This window comes from Balaenoptera musculus, chromosome 12, assembly GCF_009873245.2.
Source record: "Balaenoptera musculus isolate JJ_BM4_2016_0621 chromosome 12, mBalMus1.pri.v3, whole genome shotgun sequence".
Classification (NCBI taxonomy): domain Eukaryota; kingdom Metazoa; phylum Chordata; class Mammalia; order Artiodactyla; family Balaenopteridae; genus Balaenoptera; species Balaenoptera musculus.
In genome coordinates this window covers 32,137,028-32,156,381 of record NC_045796.1, presented here as the reverse complement: position 1 = coordinate 32,156,381, position 19,354 = coordinate 32,137,028, and the positions used below count along the sequence as shown (strand labels likewise).

Genomic DNA, 19,354 nt, shown 5'->3' with positions numbered 1-19,354 from the left:
TGTCGAAGTACAGCAATTCAATGCATAGAGCTATGTTAAAGATACAGAATACCGAAGTCATTTTTCATTTTCTTCTGTTGGTATTTTACAGCTCGTTTTTATCACACTATCTAGAGTCAGAATTTAGTTTTGAGTTTCTTTATATCACTGCATACAATTTGATAAATTATACAAGCCAGACTTCATTTTTCTTATCTGAAATTGGGATGTTTTCAGAGCAGTGCTCAATAATAACATGTAGAGAAGTAAAGCTGGCTCGAAAATGACATATATTATACGTTTGCAGATATTTTCGTGTGTCCTCTGCTTTGTTCTCCATGGAGGGAATTCGGGTGTAACTGTAAGATCCCTCCAAACAAGTGATGCCACTTTAATTTCTGCAAAAACTTCATTGAATATTTTTAAACGAATGTCAGGCAGGTTCCACATCTGCTTATGGCCGAAAACAGAACTTAAATTGATGACACTGCACTGAAATTTCTTACCCACTGGCTTATGTGTGTGCACTTACATTTCAACTTTGTTAAAAACAGTACTGGCATTGTAGTTAGTTTGCTGAATAGAATTTGCCTTAATGGCAGTTGCCCCCAAATATTGAATTTTTACTTCTTTTTCAATAAAATGTTTACAGACATACTAATGAAAATTTGCAGCCACATTTATGTCACATCAGTGCTTTATTTAAATAAATTTAAATAGGTCAACAGAATCTCTTGATATCTGATTCAGATACTCAAAGATACACATCTGGCTTGTATTTCCTGCTGCTCATTCCTCAGGAAACTAGCCAGGGACAGGTTTAAAAATAATACATATCTTATACATATTCACTTGGGAAAATAAGCCAGGTTTTTTTTTTACAAGAAATCTTCTGAGAATGCTGTGGAATAAATGTTGGGAGGCTTTGGAGCGTTTGCTTATTAACAAGAGCCCATAGCTGTGCTCTAAATTTTACTTGTGAAAATGATACTGTACAGTAGGCAATGGTCCTGAGCTTAAAACCTGAGGTGACTTCACAACAGAATTGTTCATTTTCTAACAATGAGCATTGGTATTCATTTGGCAGCGTGAAACTTCTCAGATATTTGTCAGAATGATCCATTTGTAGTTCCTGAGGGTTTTGGTTGATTGATTGATTCCTTGAGGAAGATCTCGACCTGAAAAACCTTGGTCTGGACAGATGTAGGGAGAGTGAATTCTTTCCTTACCTTTTTCCACTTCCCATTCCACTGCTCCAGGTTTTCTTGTAGTTCCTGCTTTCCTTGTGTTCTCTTTCTCTTCGTCCCCTGTCTGTAACTGAAGAAATCAAGTTTCACCTCAATGAGGAATTTGCTCTTTTCTGTCTTTCTCATCTGGGATCCTTGGAGTGCAAAGTCTTCTGTTTTACATACACCGCTTCTCAGTATTGATCGACAGGAAGTGCTTTTGGGGGTTTACTTTCTCAAGTTACAAAATTTTAAGAAGAAAATGAAGATAAGACACTGTGTCTGAAGCGAAGTTCAAATCTGAAAGTGCAAATTATGGTTAGAATCAATGCATCTGTGCCCCCTTTCCTCTCCTTCACCCCTACTGGCCCCAGATCTTCCCCGTTCTCTCCTCATGATTCTTTCATCTGTCTTTGATTTTGTCGTTGCTTCACTGTTTTTCTCCTCCTAATCTGCTCCACGCTCTGTTCACATAACCACATCAGCTGTTTTCTGGTGCTGTGTTTAATTTCTCTGCTACAGGATGGTCTAAAGAGAAGGTTCTCTGCCAGGCACTGCTATGCTTCTGGTAATACATGTCTACCAATACTTACAAAGGAGACTTGAAAAAAAGGCAGAGAATTCCTTAGCCAGCATGCGTCAAGAAACATGTAAATTAGCACTAACTGTAAATATCCAGTTCATAAGCTGTGTTGATTGCATGTAAAAGAACCCATAGTAGACATTTGGGAGGGTCCGATCTTGCTAGTGGATGGTACAGCAACCTTCTGGGTCTTATGCATCTTCGTGACCCCACCTAGTAGCCTTGTTAGCCTGCTCTGGGCCACAGGCTCAGTGAGGACCTCCTAGCCTCAGAGCACAAAAGTGCTTATGCCCACACCCTTCTAATTCTGCTGTAAAGGGTGATGGCCGTAGAATGTATCTTCTGAGAGCAGCTCAAATGGAGAATTAAACAAGTTTTTGGTGAAAGTTGAAATTTATGGTTGTCATTCTCAAAACACAGGTGAGTTGGGAAGCCCATCCTCCATAGCCCTGCAGAGATACAGAAAGGAGGTACCCAGCTGGCCAAGTGGTAAGAGTCAAGTGGTCCCTCTCCCCTCCTGCTGCTGTTTTATCCCGCTTTTGTCCTTGGTGGTGGTGGTAGATAGAAAGTATTCTCATTTCATTGATTTATTAGTGCTACCATTTTAGTCTATTAAGAGCAAACAAAATGATGTTTTAAAAATCAACTAGTTGTGTAAGGGCTATGTTTGTGTGGGAAGTTAACTGTATGCACAGCCAGAAATCTTGGTAATGGGGTGAATAGTCAAAAACAGTAGAACTCGTCATGGTTTATTTTTCAGTTAATGCAGCACAAAGCAGCTAGACCCTTTTTGTTTAAATCCCAGCAGCTGAACATTTTCTCAAACTGTATACTTTTTGGCCACAAAAGGTAGAATAGACTGACAATAAATGCATATTTCTTGGTAGATTAAGTACTTTCTATTGCTACACAGGACCATATTTAACCTGAAACATTCCCGTAGATACTGTAGGATTAACAAATGTTGTATAGTCTCCATTATAGTTTTTGCTGAATTTCTCTATAGCACTCGTGTCCTTTGAATTACTGCATGTCTCGTGAGCTTCCTGAAGGGAATGTTCATGAATAAGAATGTTGTTTGCACAGGGTTACTGGCCCCTGCAGTTTATCAGACTCACTAAATAAACCTGAAAAGGAAGCTTAATCACTAAAGAGATATCCCTGTAACTAATTTAGAAGACACTTTACTTGCTTCTTTCCTAGTGCAAATTTTCCCATTTTGAAGTACATTTGTTTTATGTAGAATGAAACAGGTGAATGTCCAGAGATGAACCAAGCCTCCTCCCACGGTAGTTTGTCATAGGGATGTGTCATAGGGGAGAATGAGACAGCTAATGAATGGATGCACTGACAGCTCAGTTACTTTCTAGCCCTGATCTTCTGTGACGCTGAGAATGAAAGAGTATTAGTATGTATTTTAACAAGACACATATCTTAATTTTATAAGTATGTGTTTAAACAATACACAGGCATTTTACTTTTATATATGAAATATGTTCAATATAGTCTTTTTTTTTATTTAAAAAAATTTTTATTGGAGTATAGTTGATTTACAATGTTGTGTTAGTTTCAGGTGTACAGCAAAGTGCATCAGTTATGCATATACATATACCCACTCTTTTTTCTTTTTTTTAGACTTTTTTCCATATAAACCATTACAGAATATTGAGTAGAGTTCCCTGTGCTATTCAGCAGATTCTTATTCGTTATCTATTTTATATATAGTGGTGCATATATGACAATCCCAATCTCCCGATTTATCCCCCCCACCCGTCCCGTAACCATAAGTTTGTTTTCTACATCCGTGACTCTACTTCTGTTTTGTAAATAAGTTCAGTTGTATCCTTTTTTTTAAAGATTCCACATAGAAGTGATATCATATGATATTTGTCAGTCTGACTTATTTCATTCAGTATGACAATCTCTAGGTCCATCTATGTAGCTACAAATGGCATTATTTCGTTCTTTTTTATGGCTGAATAATATTCCATTGTATATATGTGCCACATCTTCTTTATCCATTCCTCTGTTGATGGACATTTAGGTTGCTTCCATGTCTTAGCTATTGTAAGTAGTGCTGCAGTGAACATTGGGGTGCGTGTATCTTTTTGAATTATGGTTTTCTCTGGGTATATGCCCAGTAGTGGGATTGCTGGGTCATATGGTAGTTCTATTTTTAGTTTTTTAAGGAACCTCCATACTGTTCTCCATAGTAGCCGTACCAATTTACTTTCCCACCAACAGTGCAAGAGCGTTCCCTTTTCTCCACACCCTCTCCAGCATTTCTTGTTTGTAGATTTTTTGATGATGGCCATTCTGATTGGTGTGAGGTGATACCTCATTGTGGTTTTGATTTGCATTTCTCTAATAATTAGTGATGTTGAGCATCTTTTCATTTGCTTTTTGGCCATCTATATGTCTTCTTTGGAGAAATGTCTGTTTAGATCTTCCACCCATTTTTGATTGGGTTATTTGTATTTTTGATACTGAGCTGCACGAGCTCTTTGTGTATTTTGGAGATTAATCCCTTATCGGTTGCTTCATTCGCAAATATTTTCTCCCATTCTGAGGGTTGTCTTTTCGTTTTATTTATGGTTTCCTTTGCTGCGCAAAAGCTTTTAAGTTTATTTAGCTCCCATTTGTTTATTTTTGTTTTTATTTTCATTACTCTAGGAGGTTCAGTATAGTTTTTTTGTGGGGGATGAGTTAAATGGACCATTTGTAGTATTTTATAAATATGAGTCAAGTCTCAAGGTGGTTTGTTTCTGATGATTTGGAATTTGATGATATAACATTAATATATAAATTGAGGTAAGCAGTTTGTTAATTTCATGCCTGGTGAATGCTTTCCTTTTTGAACATTAATTACCATGGTGGTTATTGTTCAGTTATACTCAGAGAAGCATTTAGATTTTCCAGTTTTCCAGGAGGCTTCCTATAAATCCTACAGCCATATACTGTGCTCTTCTCACTTGCACTTAGATACACTGACTTTACGGTTGTCTTTCATACATGTGCTCTGTTTCATCTCATAGATTTCAAGCAGGACCCAGGTCGTATACCTCTCTTCATAGCATCAGATCCCAGCAGGTTCTCACTTAGACACTGCAGCATGGGCCCCAGGAAATGTGTGATAGGGATCCCCACATCAGTGGACAACAACATTCATTTTTCTTCCTTAGAAATGTGTTTCTGCAGGGGATACAGCATGACTCCAGTCTCTTGCTGCCTATTGAATACACATGGCCCACCCCTTGGCACGCAGCTTTTACTATAGAAAGAGTACAGGACTAGGAGAAAGGAGACTTGGGTGATAAACCCGGCTCTGCTCCTAACATCCAGTCTGACACTGGGCAAGTTGCTAATATCTCTGGGTCTCAATTCCTCATATTTAAGAAGTGGGGGTTGAACTACCATGATCTTGAAAGTTTCTTCATTGTCCCTTAGAGCTAAGAGTCTAGGAAATAAATATTATAGATATGATGCAGTTCTTTCTTCTTCCTGGTCTTTCTCCCCACCTCGTCCTCATTCTGTTCTTTTTAATTTATTGAATGCTTACTGTGTGCTAGGTACTCTGCCAGGGCCATTTGGAAAACTGCTTATGAAATGAAACTATTAGAAGAAAATGCTTCCCATCTGTCCCATTTAAGAGGGGAAGTGGCTGAAAGCTAGTACTTTGAGGGACTTCTCAGTTATGGTCCTCCAGGGGTGCTATGGGGTCAAGAGCTGGTAGGAAGCTGGGACGCCAGGCAGCCCATTATCTGCTACTTCCTTTCTGAAGCGGTGAAGCACAGCAAAGCCAGTGGTGCTCCGTGTAACCTGAGACTACATTGTGCCTAAGGTTTCTGTGGGTAACATTGTGGTAGCAACAGTAATGTGCAGTATCAAACATTTAACCCTAGTCACTAAAAATTAGATTTTTCCTTTATTAAATAATGTATACCCAAGAGGTTTATGTTTCAAAAATTAAGTATTGGAACATTAGAGCAAATGCTAATAGTTACTATGCCTATATTACCTCCCTGGTTCCCTTTGTTAATTCATAGGCTATATGGTAACTGAATTTTTTGTTGCTGATTCTATGATCAAATGCTGAGTAATTTTCACTGGGAGTACAAAGGTTGTAGGATTCTTCCCAGCCCCTAGTGCAGTCCTTGGCTGTTGTGAGCTCTGCCTAGACGCCCTGTCAAACAATGTGATGCTACCTGTCCCTGTATCTTCTTGCTTGGGGGCCATGAGAAAAAAGGAGTGGGGAATCTGATGTACATAAAGGTTTCGGTAAATAGAAGAAAGCCTCGAATGTTACCCCTTCCTGGGACATTTGCATTTAACAAGACTGAATTATTCCAAGTGATCTTGGGAAGTGATCTTACTACTTCTTGGGAAGTAGTAAAATAATAAATTAAGCTTCCATATTGACTTAGCCCAAAATAATCTCTAATGAAGGAATTTCAGGCAACTAGTAAACTCTTTCAGGGCATCTGATAAGTCACTTCCTATAGATAGTTGCCTTCTGTTTAACTAAGTTGACCCTGCCTAATATGTAGATCTTTGAGCTTTCATCCACCAACTTCTGATGCCCACAGTAAAGAAACTCAGAAGAGCCCCCAAACTCTCAGTGCCGAAAGCAGAGGATTTTGGAGGCAAATGGACTCGGCTTGCATCCTTGGCTCTAATATTTATTATTCTAAGTAACTTCTCTAAGCCTCTGTACCCTCATTTTTAATGTCTACTTATCATGAGAATTAAATAAGCAAATGTCTATAAAATGCCTGACACAGTGATTGGCTAATAATAGACCCAGTAAATATAATTTCTCTGTAATGAATGAGAATGTACTGTACAACCATAGTCACCTTAGAAGTCAACCTGGCAGACTATGGTTTTATTTCCATCATGCCCAGGAGGGGAAAAAGGGGACTTAGAATTTCAGACCTTGAATTGTTTAGCAGCCTTACAACATTTATCTTTGTAGCTTCCCTCCTCTTCTCCTTGGGGTTCTGTCCATCATGATGCCATGCTTCCCTGCCCTGGGAGAGACATGTGGTCCATATGGAGTTAACCATAGCCTTCCCTAAGATTTGATGGAGGATTTGTCTTCCTTTCGGGTTGTGCGTGGAAAGGATGTAAGCATAAGATTGCTAGCTGGTAGGGAGTGAGGGGGAGTCTTCCTGAGAATGAAGCACAGAAGGAGGCCAGAGAAGGAGAGAGAAAGAGACAGTCCTGATGATATTGTTTGAGCCTCTGAGTTCAGCTCTGACTGAGACCTTATCTTACAAAGCAATAAATCCTCCTCCTTTTCTTTGTTTAACTTCCTTGGGTTAAATTTTTGTCACCTGCAACCAAAGGGCTTCAGATATATTCTAGAAGACACTCAGTGTGTCTAAGGGTACATCCATTCTGGAGCAAATATTTCTAAACCTAGTGAAGAGGTAAGAAGTCTTTGATTTCTTCTCAACTTTCATGTTCCATTTTAGTGGCAATGAAATTTAGCCTTAAGGGAGAGATGTTATGAAGAGTAATTCCCTTCACTTCAACTAATAAATATTGTTGAGCGTGTCACATTTGGAAAGCCCTGAGCCAAGTGTTAGAAAGATAGAATGATGATACATAGTCCCTATTGTTGGAGGATTTCTTTTAAATTTACATGACTTTTTAAAAAGAGATGTTTTGGGTCCCAGTATTTATCATGCTCTGAAGGGAGAAAGCCGGGATGAAAGATCTTGATGCTCTCAGTCTAACAAGCAGAGCCACACCCCTTCATTCCAGGAAAGTTAACAGAGCTAAGTCAGCCAAGTCCAGTGAAAGTGAGTTAATTACCACTCAGAGTGGAAGTTACCTCAAGCTCTTATCACAGGAAGCGGTTACAGCTTGACGCAGGCAAACAGTTTCTGCAACAAACATTTTAGCAAATAAAGTTTCCCTTAACAAACATTTATAATGTCAAAGGTACAAGTTAACAGAACTTGGAACTATTAACACCAACCTTTCCGATGTATAGTAACGTTCTTTGCCCTTAACAAATAGTCGTAGGCAAAAACTGAACTATATGATGAAAATATAAAGAATGAGTATAGTTTTAACTATATAATGAAAATATAAAGAGTAAGTATAGTCTATGCTAACTAGGATATAAGTGATGTTAATTTTACTAAAGGCTGAGTCAAAGATATTTGAGGCTTATAATTTTCTGTTTCTACGCACTGCCCCCCAAAACTTAGGTCTTTAGTCAAGGTCATTTGTAAACCTCAGATATATATACAGAAAAATTATAGTGCCGGGAGAAAGTGATGTAAAAACAGGGTGCTTGGAGTACATGGAGAGAACTCACCCAGTTGGTAAGAATCTGATGGAAAAGGGTGATTCACTTTTTTTTTTTTAACGTGTCTCAGCAGTCTCTGCTCCCCCATCCCCCCAACTTTGTGGTTAGATAGTTGGTGTTGGCATTTGCCATGAGAATTACACCAAGTTTCAGTTTGATACCTCACATCTGACTGTTAGAGCAAAAATAAAATTCACACTTTCTAAGCATTTAAAATATCCAGCTAAAGTTAGCTGTGAAGCTCAGCTTTTTGAGTTTTGATTGATGTTTATGATAACTAATAAACTGGCAAGCAGTTGATCTGTTAATCTAAAACTTTCTATCTCGATCTATAGCAGTCAGACCTTATTTAGAATTCTGACAATCAGGAATGTATCCTGAGGAGGGAGGCCAGGATGGTGAGGAGGCTGGAAACCACATGGTAAGAAGAAGGCTGAAGGACTGCAGCTGCTTAGCTAGGATGATAAATTAATTGTCTTAAAATATTTGGAGGATTCTTTAATGTGGAAGGGAAAGAAATTATTCTCTATGGCTCCAGGGTGGTAGAATTAGGACAGTGGGTGTTCATTTTAACACATTTTCTTTTGGTGATTTTAGGAGCCAAATGGTAAAGATATATTTACCCAGTAGTATTCTAATTATGTTTGCATAACTCCCGTTTTAAATAACGAAAATACTGAAATGGAGCCCTAAAAGAGAAAGAAGTTATCACAGTCAGATTTTACCTTAATACTTCTTAATAGATTGCCTGAAAGAAGATATTTTAAGGTAGCGTTTTCAACTCTTGTAAGCCATCAAACTCTTTCTTTAAGTGGAAGACCAAAATTTTTATGAAAAAAATGTATGCCTCATTATTATTTCATATTTTATAATGACTGTTAATGCCTATTTTAAATTAGTACCTTTAGGATCAACAAACTTTGTTTAAAATAGAAATGTAACATACCATTTTGGGTTCGGGTCTAGGTACACTGTTGTATCACCTAAGCAGCACATAGAATGTTGATTACTGAACTCTGTAGTAACAGCAGGCAGTTGGTATCAATAAGTCCTAGAGATAACAAGCTAAGGTATATTGCCTGTTGTATGATTGTCTTTGTGAATGAAATATTTATGAAAACATTTGTCCAAATTTACATCTATTTTAATTTCCATAATATGGGTATAGTAAATTTAAGATAAAAATTCATTGTGATGCTATTGTATACCCACTACTGTATAATATACACTATCCTTTACTTAATCTTCAAGGTAAAATTAGATATACAGATTTTTAGATTTTATAAAACCTAAAAAGTATATGTAAAACTATATGAAATTTGAATATTAAATTAAAAGATAGTAAACAAATTGTTTTGTAGGGAAGCAAGTTCATGAAATATGCAGGTTTTAGCAATATTTTAAAAAAAATTAGCGTCATAGCTGCTCTTAACTTTGTACCCTTTGCCTCTGTCATTTATATCTTAGTCCTCTGTAAATGCAGCATTGTGAGGGGAAAAATACAGAAATAGTTTGTGTCAGTTAGGATCCAGTCAAGAAAGTCGGAGTTACACCAGTTATTTTAACAGAGAGAATTTAACACAGGGAATTAATTAAGTTTTGGAGGAACTTTTTTTTTTAAATTACATATGCTACAGTAATTCAAATTAATTGTTAATAAGATGTTTCTAGGGAAACCCTTCACCTGGATCAATTTAACACACTTCAGGCTTTGCTTGCTGGTGGTGGCTGTGGCTTCCGGCATCCTCTGTGTCCTCACCTTCTCAGGTTTTACTCACTGGTGGGGATATGACTTCCAGCAGCTCTGGGGAGTATTTTTACTGTTCAGCGTTCAAGTAGAATGAGTTCTTCTCTTCTAATTCCCATATGTAAAATCTGAGAGGGCTCCCCTCGTGGCGCAGTGGTTGAGAATCTGCCTGCCAATGCAGGGGACACGGGTTCGAGCCCTGGTCTGGGAAGATCCCACAGGCCGCGGAGCAACGAGGCCCGTGAGCCACAACTACTGAGCCTGCGCGTCTGGAGCCTGTGCTCCGCAACAAGAGGGGCCGCGACAGTGAGAGGCCCGCGCACCGCGATGAAGAGTGGCCCCCGCTCTCCGCAACTAGAGAAAGCCCTCGCACAGAAACGAAGACCCAACACAGCCATAAATAAATAAATTAATTAATTAAAAAAAAAATTTAAAAAAATCTGAGGGAAGGTACAGGTTGTAAACTGCACAACCCTGGAGGGCACCATACATATCAGAGACATTGTAATCTATATATTATGGCATAAAGTACTTTTGTATACTAACAGAAGTATATTATGAAAAATTTCCAAGAGATAGAAATGAAGTATCTTGAGGAAGAGGCACTTTAAAAACATGTATACGTGTATCATGTGAACCAGTGTAGCTCTGGCAGATCAGCAGCCCCGCTGGAGCCATATAGAACATGAGGTGGGCAGTTACCTGAAGGGGAGAAGTGAAGTGGTTGCTTTTACCAGAAAGGCTGCAGGGTACGTGAGGAAGGGGTTTGGGGACGTGGATGTGGCCTGGAGCCCTGTGGGAGTGTCAGCAATGGAGCAGTCACTCTGATCCTAAAGGAACCATGATTTGCTCTTCCTACTTTTTTTAAAAAAATTTAATTATTTATTTATTTAGGCTGCACCGGGTCTTAGTTGCGGCCTGTGGGATCTAGTTCCCGAGCAGGGAATGAACCCAGGCCCCCTGCATTGGGAGCGTGGAGTCTTACCCACTGGACCACCAGGGAAGTCCCTGCTCTTTCTACTCTTGACTAGAGGAACCACCGTGTTTCCCTTTTCACTCCGAATATCAGGAAGCTCAACTCCATTTCATGGCTCTCATGACCTGCACTTCTGTGATCTATATTTCCCTCTGTTCTTTACTTGCTACTGTAATTTATGTTTTTTCTTCATCCTGATTTTTACTTTTTACTTGTAGTGTACCTTTTACTGTATTTTTTTCCTTGCCATTAATTATCTCAAGTCTTTTGCGTATTTGACAACGAATGGATGAATGGATGGAAAGAAGCACTGTGACTGAAAGTATGTAATGGCTCTACTAGGAAGACAAGAGCAAACCTGAGGCTACGAAGGATTGTGACATTTACCACATGTGCGTAACGCACGTTCTAAAGTTGATATGTTCCTGGGAAGTTGCGTATATACTAAACTTGATATGATTGTTTTTATCTATTGTGATTTTCAAGTACAGAAAAATCACTATTTTCAATGCTTCACCTTTCAGTTTGGTGCATCTAGAAACCGAAAACCATCTGTATCTCACTGTTTTGAGTACTGTCTGTTCATATGTCTGCTTGGAGGCCTTTTACAAGATTAATTAGCAGTAGCTCTTCTCTTTACCTAAGAAGGAACATCATTTAGTTGCAAAAGAATGTAAATGTAAACTGTATAGAACAATGCATACATTTCTTGTTTGCAGTTATTCCAATTGTATAAAGTGAATAGGTTGCCCATATCATGTTTGCTTACAGAGCCCTGTAGCAGGGAGCTCATAAACAAATAGCCTTGTAGCCTTATAAATTAAAAGAGGGTCATAGTATCCCTTTCATTTAAATCAAAACAGTAATATTAGTAGTAGTTTTGTTGAATATTTACTGTAAGGGGAGCACTGTGCTGAGTGCTTTGTGTTGTTATCTTACTTAATTTTCACAACAGCCCTTCAGTATAGCACTACTGTTATCCCTGGTTTACAAATAAAGAAAGTGACCCTTAGAGGCGGTTAAGCAAATTTCACAGAGATACAGAGCTAGTGAATGGGGGAGCTAGGATTCTAGTCCAGATATTCTGACTCTTTAACTAAACAGGAAGCATTATAAATATTTTCTGGTTGGAAGTCTCATTTTAGAGCTAAGAATATCATAGAACATAAGAATAATTTCCAGTTGCTAGATATAAAGAAGCATGGTGGTATAATGGCAGAAGTGTGGTTTGAGTCTCAACTTGGCCATTCTTTAGTTGTGTAGACGCGGGCAAGTCTCATGGCTTTTCTAACTGTTGGCTTTCTCGTAGGTAAAATAGCAATGATAATAGTAAGCTTTTGATTTAAATGTGTAAAGAAAAAAGGCACATAATAGGCAGTTAATCGTAGGTTTATTATTATTAAAAGGATCCATAAATATAACTATTACAACTAAAGTTATGTGCTACGTGTCATGGAAACATAAGTATGCAGAGTCTGGGGACTTGATATGCAGGACTTAACTAGGTCTTAGAAGAAGTTGGTGATGAAGGAACGTGGCTATTCAGCCTCTAAGGCTCCTGGGAAGAGTCTCTAAGCAGCAGTGATGGGGGCAGCTCTGGTTTCATCCTCAGAGAGGAGCAGTGGACACCGTGGAGATCATCTCTCATCTCCTTCTAACCATCTTTTTGGTGCCTTGCTTTCCCCAGGGGCATCAATCTTGCCTTCAGGGGGCCTGGAGAGGAAGCCCAGTGCAGTAGTGATTGTCCTTTGTCCACCCCGTACCACATGTGTGTGTTTCTACCCGATTCCTGAAATTCCTTTGACTGGGAGCAATTCTTCCCTATTTAGACATCAAGAGCTTGAGAAGCAAACATCCACTGCTGGAAGAAATGAATTTACACTTACAGACCACCAGCAATTAATTACTCAATAAGTTCAAATGCTCGTTTAATCTCCTATTGGAGGAATTCACATATTCAGAGAACTTGAATGAACAGGGGATATCACCAAAGAGAACTTAAAAAACATCATTTGATTTTTGTCTGAATGCTTTGTGGAAGCCTCTAGTAAATTGATAGTCTTAGGTCATCGAGAAAAGGAAAGTATATCCTAAACAATTACTTTTCTCTGTCATTCTTCCCGAGGCGAAAGCAATACATTTAGGAGTTCACCAAGCTTCATTTTTTTTTTTTTTTTTTTTAATAAGACCGTGTGTACTGAGCACAGTGGGCGGCACAGGCAAGGGCCATGGGGGCTCAGGCGATGGGGGTTTGGTGAGGACTGTAGTGGCCAGGGTGCTGGGGCAGCGCCTCTCCCCTCTCTGCGGACTCACACCCTCCCCCTCAGAGCCTCTCAAAAGTTCTGTGGGGACAGCAGAGCAGGATGACTTGCCGCATTTTACAGTTGGGGAAACAGTTCGAGTGCTCGGAACTCAGTGCTTGAACGCGTGCTCGGTTTCTTTATACGTTTTTATTATATGCCCGGAAGAATAGCCAAGGATGACTGTAAATGATCAGTTTTCTCCTGATTTTATTTTAATGCTTAATCATCTCATCTTCAGGTTTTCTTTAGCACGGAACACTCTTTATTTGACCCACCATCGTTGCTGGTGTGATACCCATTTGACGGGGTCCACAGTTTTCTCAGTACTCACAAGCCAAATACATTGACCAGATCGTCCTGTGCACCTGGATTTTCATGGCCAGACTTTAAAAATTAGGTCATGGAAGCCATGAAGGGAAATGAAGAGAGGCAGTTTAACCTACTTTATGTGTTCGCTAGTTGAGTAACTAGATGGTAAATTTTATAACGTAAAACGTCCTCTGCATGCTCATCCCCAAAGCGTTTGCTTTTGGATTGGGCAGCCAGCTGAGGTAAAGTGAGCTACATTTTGAATACTTTTAAAAAAATCGGATTTCTTTCAACCGGTGTGTGATATTTCAAGTATTTGTGATGTTCTTGATCACATTGTAGTTATGCTTAGATTTCGTCCCTGTCACTAAGCTTGATGACTGGAAGCATTAGCGGGGTTGTGAAAATCTAATTTTCTTTAACATTATACCTCATGAGTCAAAATAAGCAATTCCTTGAAGACAAGCCTTAGTAATTTGTGTATATCTCAGAATCTAGAAGTGTAATTTGATGATACTAGACGCTCTAGAAACAAGACATGTACAAACTCCACAGCGTGTCCTACAGGAGCCTTCGTGGTCTCTCCTGTGTACATTCCCAGCCTCATCATTCTCCCTCCCTGCCACCTCCTCAGTCACCTTATACTAGACCGAGTTCTGCAGTTTCCCAGACAGGCCAGCCTGGTCTTCCTTCCCTGTCATGCCTGAGAAACACTCATTTCACAAGATCCAGCTCAAGCATCACCTCCAGCATGAAACTTTCTTTTGATATTTTCTCCTCAATAGAACTGATCCCTCTTTTCTTTATGGATCCACTCTGTATTGTACATCTTTCCGTCAGAGCATTCACGAGCCCTTATTTATTAACACACACTTCTACCTCTACCCAGTTGCAGGTTTCCTGAAGACAGGGCCCATGCTGGATTCATTTTTGTATTCACAGCAACAATGCTTATCACAAATAGGGGGTGCTCAGTGACTGTGTGGATGGAAAGATGGAAGGAAGGAAGGAGGAGAGCAAGGGAGAAGGAGGATGGAAAGAAGGAAGGGATTGTACTACATTAATCAACATCTATTAGTTAGTCTAAAAATTAAAAAAAAATAAAATAAAAATTTCAATCTGCTAGCGAAACCTTCTGAATCTTTCTCTTTTCCAGTCAACCAATCATTAAATTATGTGGTGTTTCTCACATGTATACCTTCATTTCCCCAGGACGAGGGTGCACCAGGGAGCTGTGGAGTATCTGCCGGGGTGTGGGTGTCCTGGATGAACTCATCTTCCTGATTTCGAGTGGGAGCTATGGATTCCCATCACTTCTGTGTGGTATTGTTAGGCAATTTATGTAGCCTTTTGTATCTCATTGTTCTTACTTGTAATATGGAAGAATAATACTTATTTTACCTCGTAAGATTTCTTTGAGGACCAAATGAGAGAATGTTTCTGAAAGCACTTTGGAAAGTATGAAGTGTTACCTAAACAGATGGAAGGATGCATTCCTGCTATTGCTATTTAGTGACCTGGTACCGTGGGGTTTTTCTCAGCCTTTGGAACCTTCTGATCTGGGTGTGTCCTTATTGCTTATAAAAGAGGTAAAGTGATATCTACAATTATGATTTATTTCACCAGTTAGATTAATGGCAACATTTATGCTGCTGATCTACGTTGGTGAACATTGCCTTCAAAACAGGAAAGTGACCTTTATTTCTGCTTGAATCAACTCCCAACCTGGAACGTCAGCCTAGAAACAAAAATATATATTATCATGAGAAGGTGTGTTCGTCAAACAAGTGAAAATTAATTCCAGTTAGTCGTACTTTTAAGTTTTATGTAAAACTCTCTTAAATAGAAGATAATAAATTACATGAACATAATAATTTTAAGATTCAAGGCTCATTTTAAGGCTCATTTCCTAGCCTCCTTGTTTTTCTGCCAGACAAGAGCATGATTATTTGAAAATCTATGCTTTTGGCATGTTTGAAACTTGTTTATTTCTTCTTTGTCATAAGAATAATTTTCCAATGATAGCCGTACTTCTGTTGATACTTCTTTGCACCAGGACTTGTGTTTGGAACGTCTGCTTCTTTTATCGCTGCTCAAATTGTGCTCCTCAATCATCTTTGCACAAAATGACATATAGTGGTCCTGAGCAAACAGTCAGGGATATTGAGAACTCCTTATATTCCTACCTGAACAAATACAGGAATCAAAATTTAAGGAGGAAACAACCACAGTTTCCATTGAGTAGAGAGCAATTTATGATATAGAACAGCAGATAGACAGCTACAAACAATACAAGGCAAAACGAGTGAGCAAAACAAACCACAGTGAGTACAGTGCCCCTTGGAAATAGATTTCAACAACAGAGTGTGACGGTAATCACTTGTCAGTCAAGTACTGGGTACCAATTTAGTTTGCAGTCTTTGAGCAGATTGGAGCAAGTGATACGTGTCTGATGCACTGAGGAGGAGAATTAAAATGATTTGGCTTTATTCATGCTCAGAAGCTACCCCAGTCTCTTTCACTGGAAATTATTTTCAAATTTTGATGTTGAGCACAAGAGAAAAAATATGATTCAGAAGGAAAGCACTTGAGAATCTGAGGCCTGCAGCTGGGAGAGATTGCAGATATCACAGTTGAGATGTGTATCTTAGAACAGAGAGAGGAGCTGAGAAAGTCATCCTTATTACTAGCTACCATGCTAATTGCAAAGAGTGATAGGGTGCCAGTCCGTTCAGCGAGTCCACGTGTTGGATAAACCTCTCAATAGCTCCTCATCATGGGGAAGAAATTGTTCTCATTAGTATTTTTTTAATTGAGGTATAATTTACATACAGGAAAATTCACTCTTTTTTTGTGTGTACAGGTCTATGAGTTTTAATCAACACATAGAGTCATATAACCACCACCACAGTCAAAATTGGGAACAGTTCCATTATCCTTCATATGCTCTCATGCCCCTTTATAACTCCTGTCCTCATCCTCAGCCCCTGGCACCCACTGATCTGTTTCAGTACTGATGGTTTTGCCTTTCCCAGAATGTCAGAAAGATGAGATCACGCAGTGTGCAGCCTTTTGACTCTGGCTTCTTTCACTTAGCATAACGCACCTTAGATTCATCTGTGTTGTTGCACGTGACAGTATTCATTCCTTTGTACGGCTGAGTACTCTTCCATTGGGTGGATATACCACAGCTTATTGAGCCATTCACCAGTTGAAGGTATTTCAGTTGTTTCTAGTTTGGGGCATTTATGAATAAAGCAACTGCAAACATTCGTGTGTGGGTTTTCGTGTGAGCATATGCTTTCATTTCACTTGTTTTCAATTCTAGCTAGGAATGAGATTGCAGGGTTACGTGGTAAGAATATAGCCAACTTTCATAAGAAAAACTTTTATTAGAGATGTCCAAACTTTTTACAAACCAGCTATGCCATTTTTGCATTCCCACCAGCAACGGGAGTTCCCCTTGCTTCACATCCTCACCGGCACTTGATACTGTTTATCTTTTAAATTTTAATTTTAGTGGATGAGTAGTAGTATCTCATTGTGACTTTAATTTGCATTTCCCTGACAGCTAATAATATTGAGTATCTTTTCACATGTTTATTGGCCATCTGTATATCATTTGTGAAGTAATGCTTTGATTCTTTTTGGCTGTTTTTTATTTTATTTTATTTTATTTTGTCTTACTAAATTGTTGGAGTTATTTTTGAATTCTGGATACACTTTCTTTATATGTATTATGTATATATTTTTGCAAATATTTTCTCCCAGACTGTAGTTTGCTTTTTTTGCCTTAACAGTATCTTAAGAAGAGCAAAAGTTTTACATTTTGATGAAGTCCAATTTATCCTTTTTAGGGAATGTATTGTGCTTTTCATGTCCTATTTAAGAATCTTTGCCTAATCCAAGGTTACTGAGAAGTTCTATATTTTCTTCTTAAACACTTTATAATTTTAGCTCTTATAACAGGTCTATGATCCACTTTGAGTTCATTTTTATATATGGTATGAGATAAGGGTTGAGGTTCTTTTTTATACATACCATTGTCCTAAGCACCATTTCTTGAAAAGATTATTCTCTCTGTGTTGAATTGTCTTGGTACCTTTGTTGAAAATCAGTTGGCCATATGTTTGTAAGTCTGTTTCTGGATTTTGTTTTGTTTCATTGATCTATATGTCTGTCTTTATAGGTATACCACACTGTCTCTATTTCTGTGGCTTTATATGAGTCTTAAAAATCAGGTAGTATAAGTTTTCCAACTTTGTTCTTTTTTAAAAAATTGTTTCAGCTGTCTTAATTCCTTTACATGTTCATATGCATGTTAGAATTAACTTGACAATTTCTATGAAAAGGCCTGGTGAGGTTTGGATTGCAAAACTTTGTAGTTTTGCATTTATAGAGCAATTGATGGAGAATTGACGTCTGAACAATATTGAGTCTCTCGATCAATGAGTATAGCTTATTACCTCTATTCAGGTCTTATTTAATTTCTTTTAGGAAATTTTGCAGTTATTAGTGTTTAGGTGTTGCATACATTTTGTTGAAATGTACCTAACTGTTTCACATGTTATGCTGTTAAAATGATTATCTTTGAAAAATATCTTTCTGTTATTGATTTCTTACTTGACTCCATTGTGCTTCAATCAATGCACTGGATGAATGTAATAATTTAAAATTTACCGAGACTTGTTTTATGGCTCAGAATATGATCTCGTTTTGTAAAGGTTTTCTGTACACTAAAAAGAATGTGTGTGTTTCTGTTGTTGGGTGGAGCGTTCTATAATTATCAGTTAGGTGGTTTTGGTTACTAGTGTTCACGTCTTACATGTTCTTATTGAATTTTTCTCTCCTTGTTCTGTCAACTATAAAAGTGGCCTTGAAATCTCAAACTGTAATTGTGGATTATCTGTTACACTTTCAGTTTTATTGGTTTTTGCTTCAGGTACTTTGAAGCTCTTATTATTAGGTGCATACACATTTAGGATTTTTATATCCTCTTGATGAACTGACTCACTTATAATTGTAAAATGTCCCTTTTTATGGCAGGTAATATTTTTTTTCCTGAAAACCTGCTTTTGTCTGGTATTGATTCTCTAGTTTTCTTTTGATTAGTGTTAGCATGATACATCCTCTTCCATCCTTTTACCTTTAACCTTTCTGTGTCTTTATATTTGAAGGATTTTTTTGTTGACATCACTGTTGATTCATGTTTTTTATCCAAATTAACAATCTCTGACTTTTTATTGGAGTATTTAGAGCATCTTATGTTTTATATGATGATAAATATGGGTGAGTTAACTTTTTTCTTTTTATTTATTTATTTTTTATACAGCAGGTTCTTATTAGTTATCTATTTTATACATATTAGTGTATATATGTCAATCCTAATCTCCCAATTCATCCCACCACCATCAACACCCCCCTCACCCCCCTGGTTTCCACCTTTAGTGTCCATACGTTTGTTCTGTAAATCTGTGTCTCTATTTCTGCCTTGCAAACTGGTTCATCTGTACCATTTTTCTAGATTCCACATATATGCATTAATATACGATATTTGTTTTTCTCTTTCTGACTTACTTCACTCTGTATGACAGTCTCTAGGTCTGTCCACGTCTCTACAAATGACCCAATTTTGTTCCTTTCTATGGCTGAGTAATATTCCATTGTACATATGTACCACATCTTCTTTAAACATTCGTCTGACAATGGGCATTTAGGTTGTTTCCATGACCTGGCTATTGTAAATAGTGCTGCAGTGAACATTGGGGTGCGTGTATCTTTTTGAATTATGGTTTTCTCTGAGTATATACCCAGTAGTGGGATTGCTGGGTCATATGGTAATTCTATTTTTAGTTTTTTAAGGAACCTCCATACTGTTCTCCATAGTGGCTGTATCAGTTTACATTCCC

At 38.2% G+C, this 19,354-nt stretch overlaps 1 protein-coding gene across 8 annotated transcripts in view; it reads left to right on the top strand.

The window, feature by feature from the left end:
* The window catches only part of AKAP7 (A-kinase anchoring protein 7), a 138,972-nt gene that overhangs the window by 99,256 nt on the left and 20,362 nt on the right, over nucleotides 1-19,354 (top strand). The window contains exon 2 of one of the 8 annotated variants that reach the window (XM_036872183.1): nucleotides 2,209-2,277. The exons of the other annotated variants lie outside the window; for them this stretch is intronic. Coding sequence (XP_036728078.1) covers nucleotides 2,209-2,277 — 69 coding nt within the window. The remainder of the gene's footprint in view (nucleotides 1-2,208; nucleotides 2,278-19,354) is intronic. 8 annotated transcript variants of the gene reach the window in all.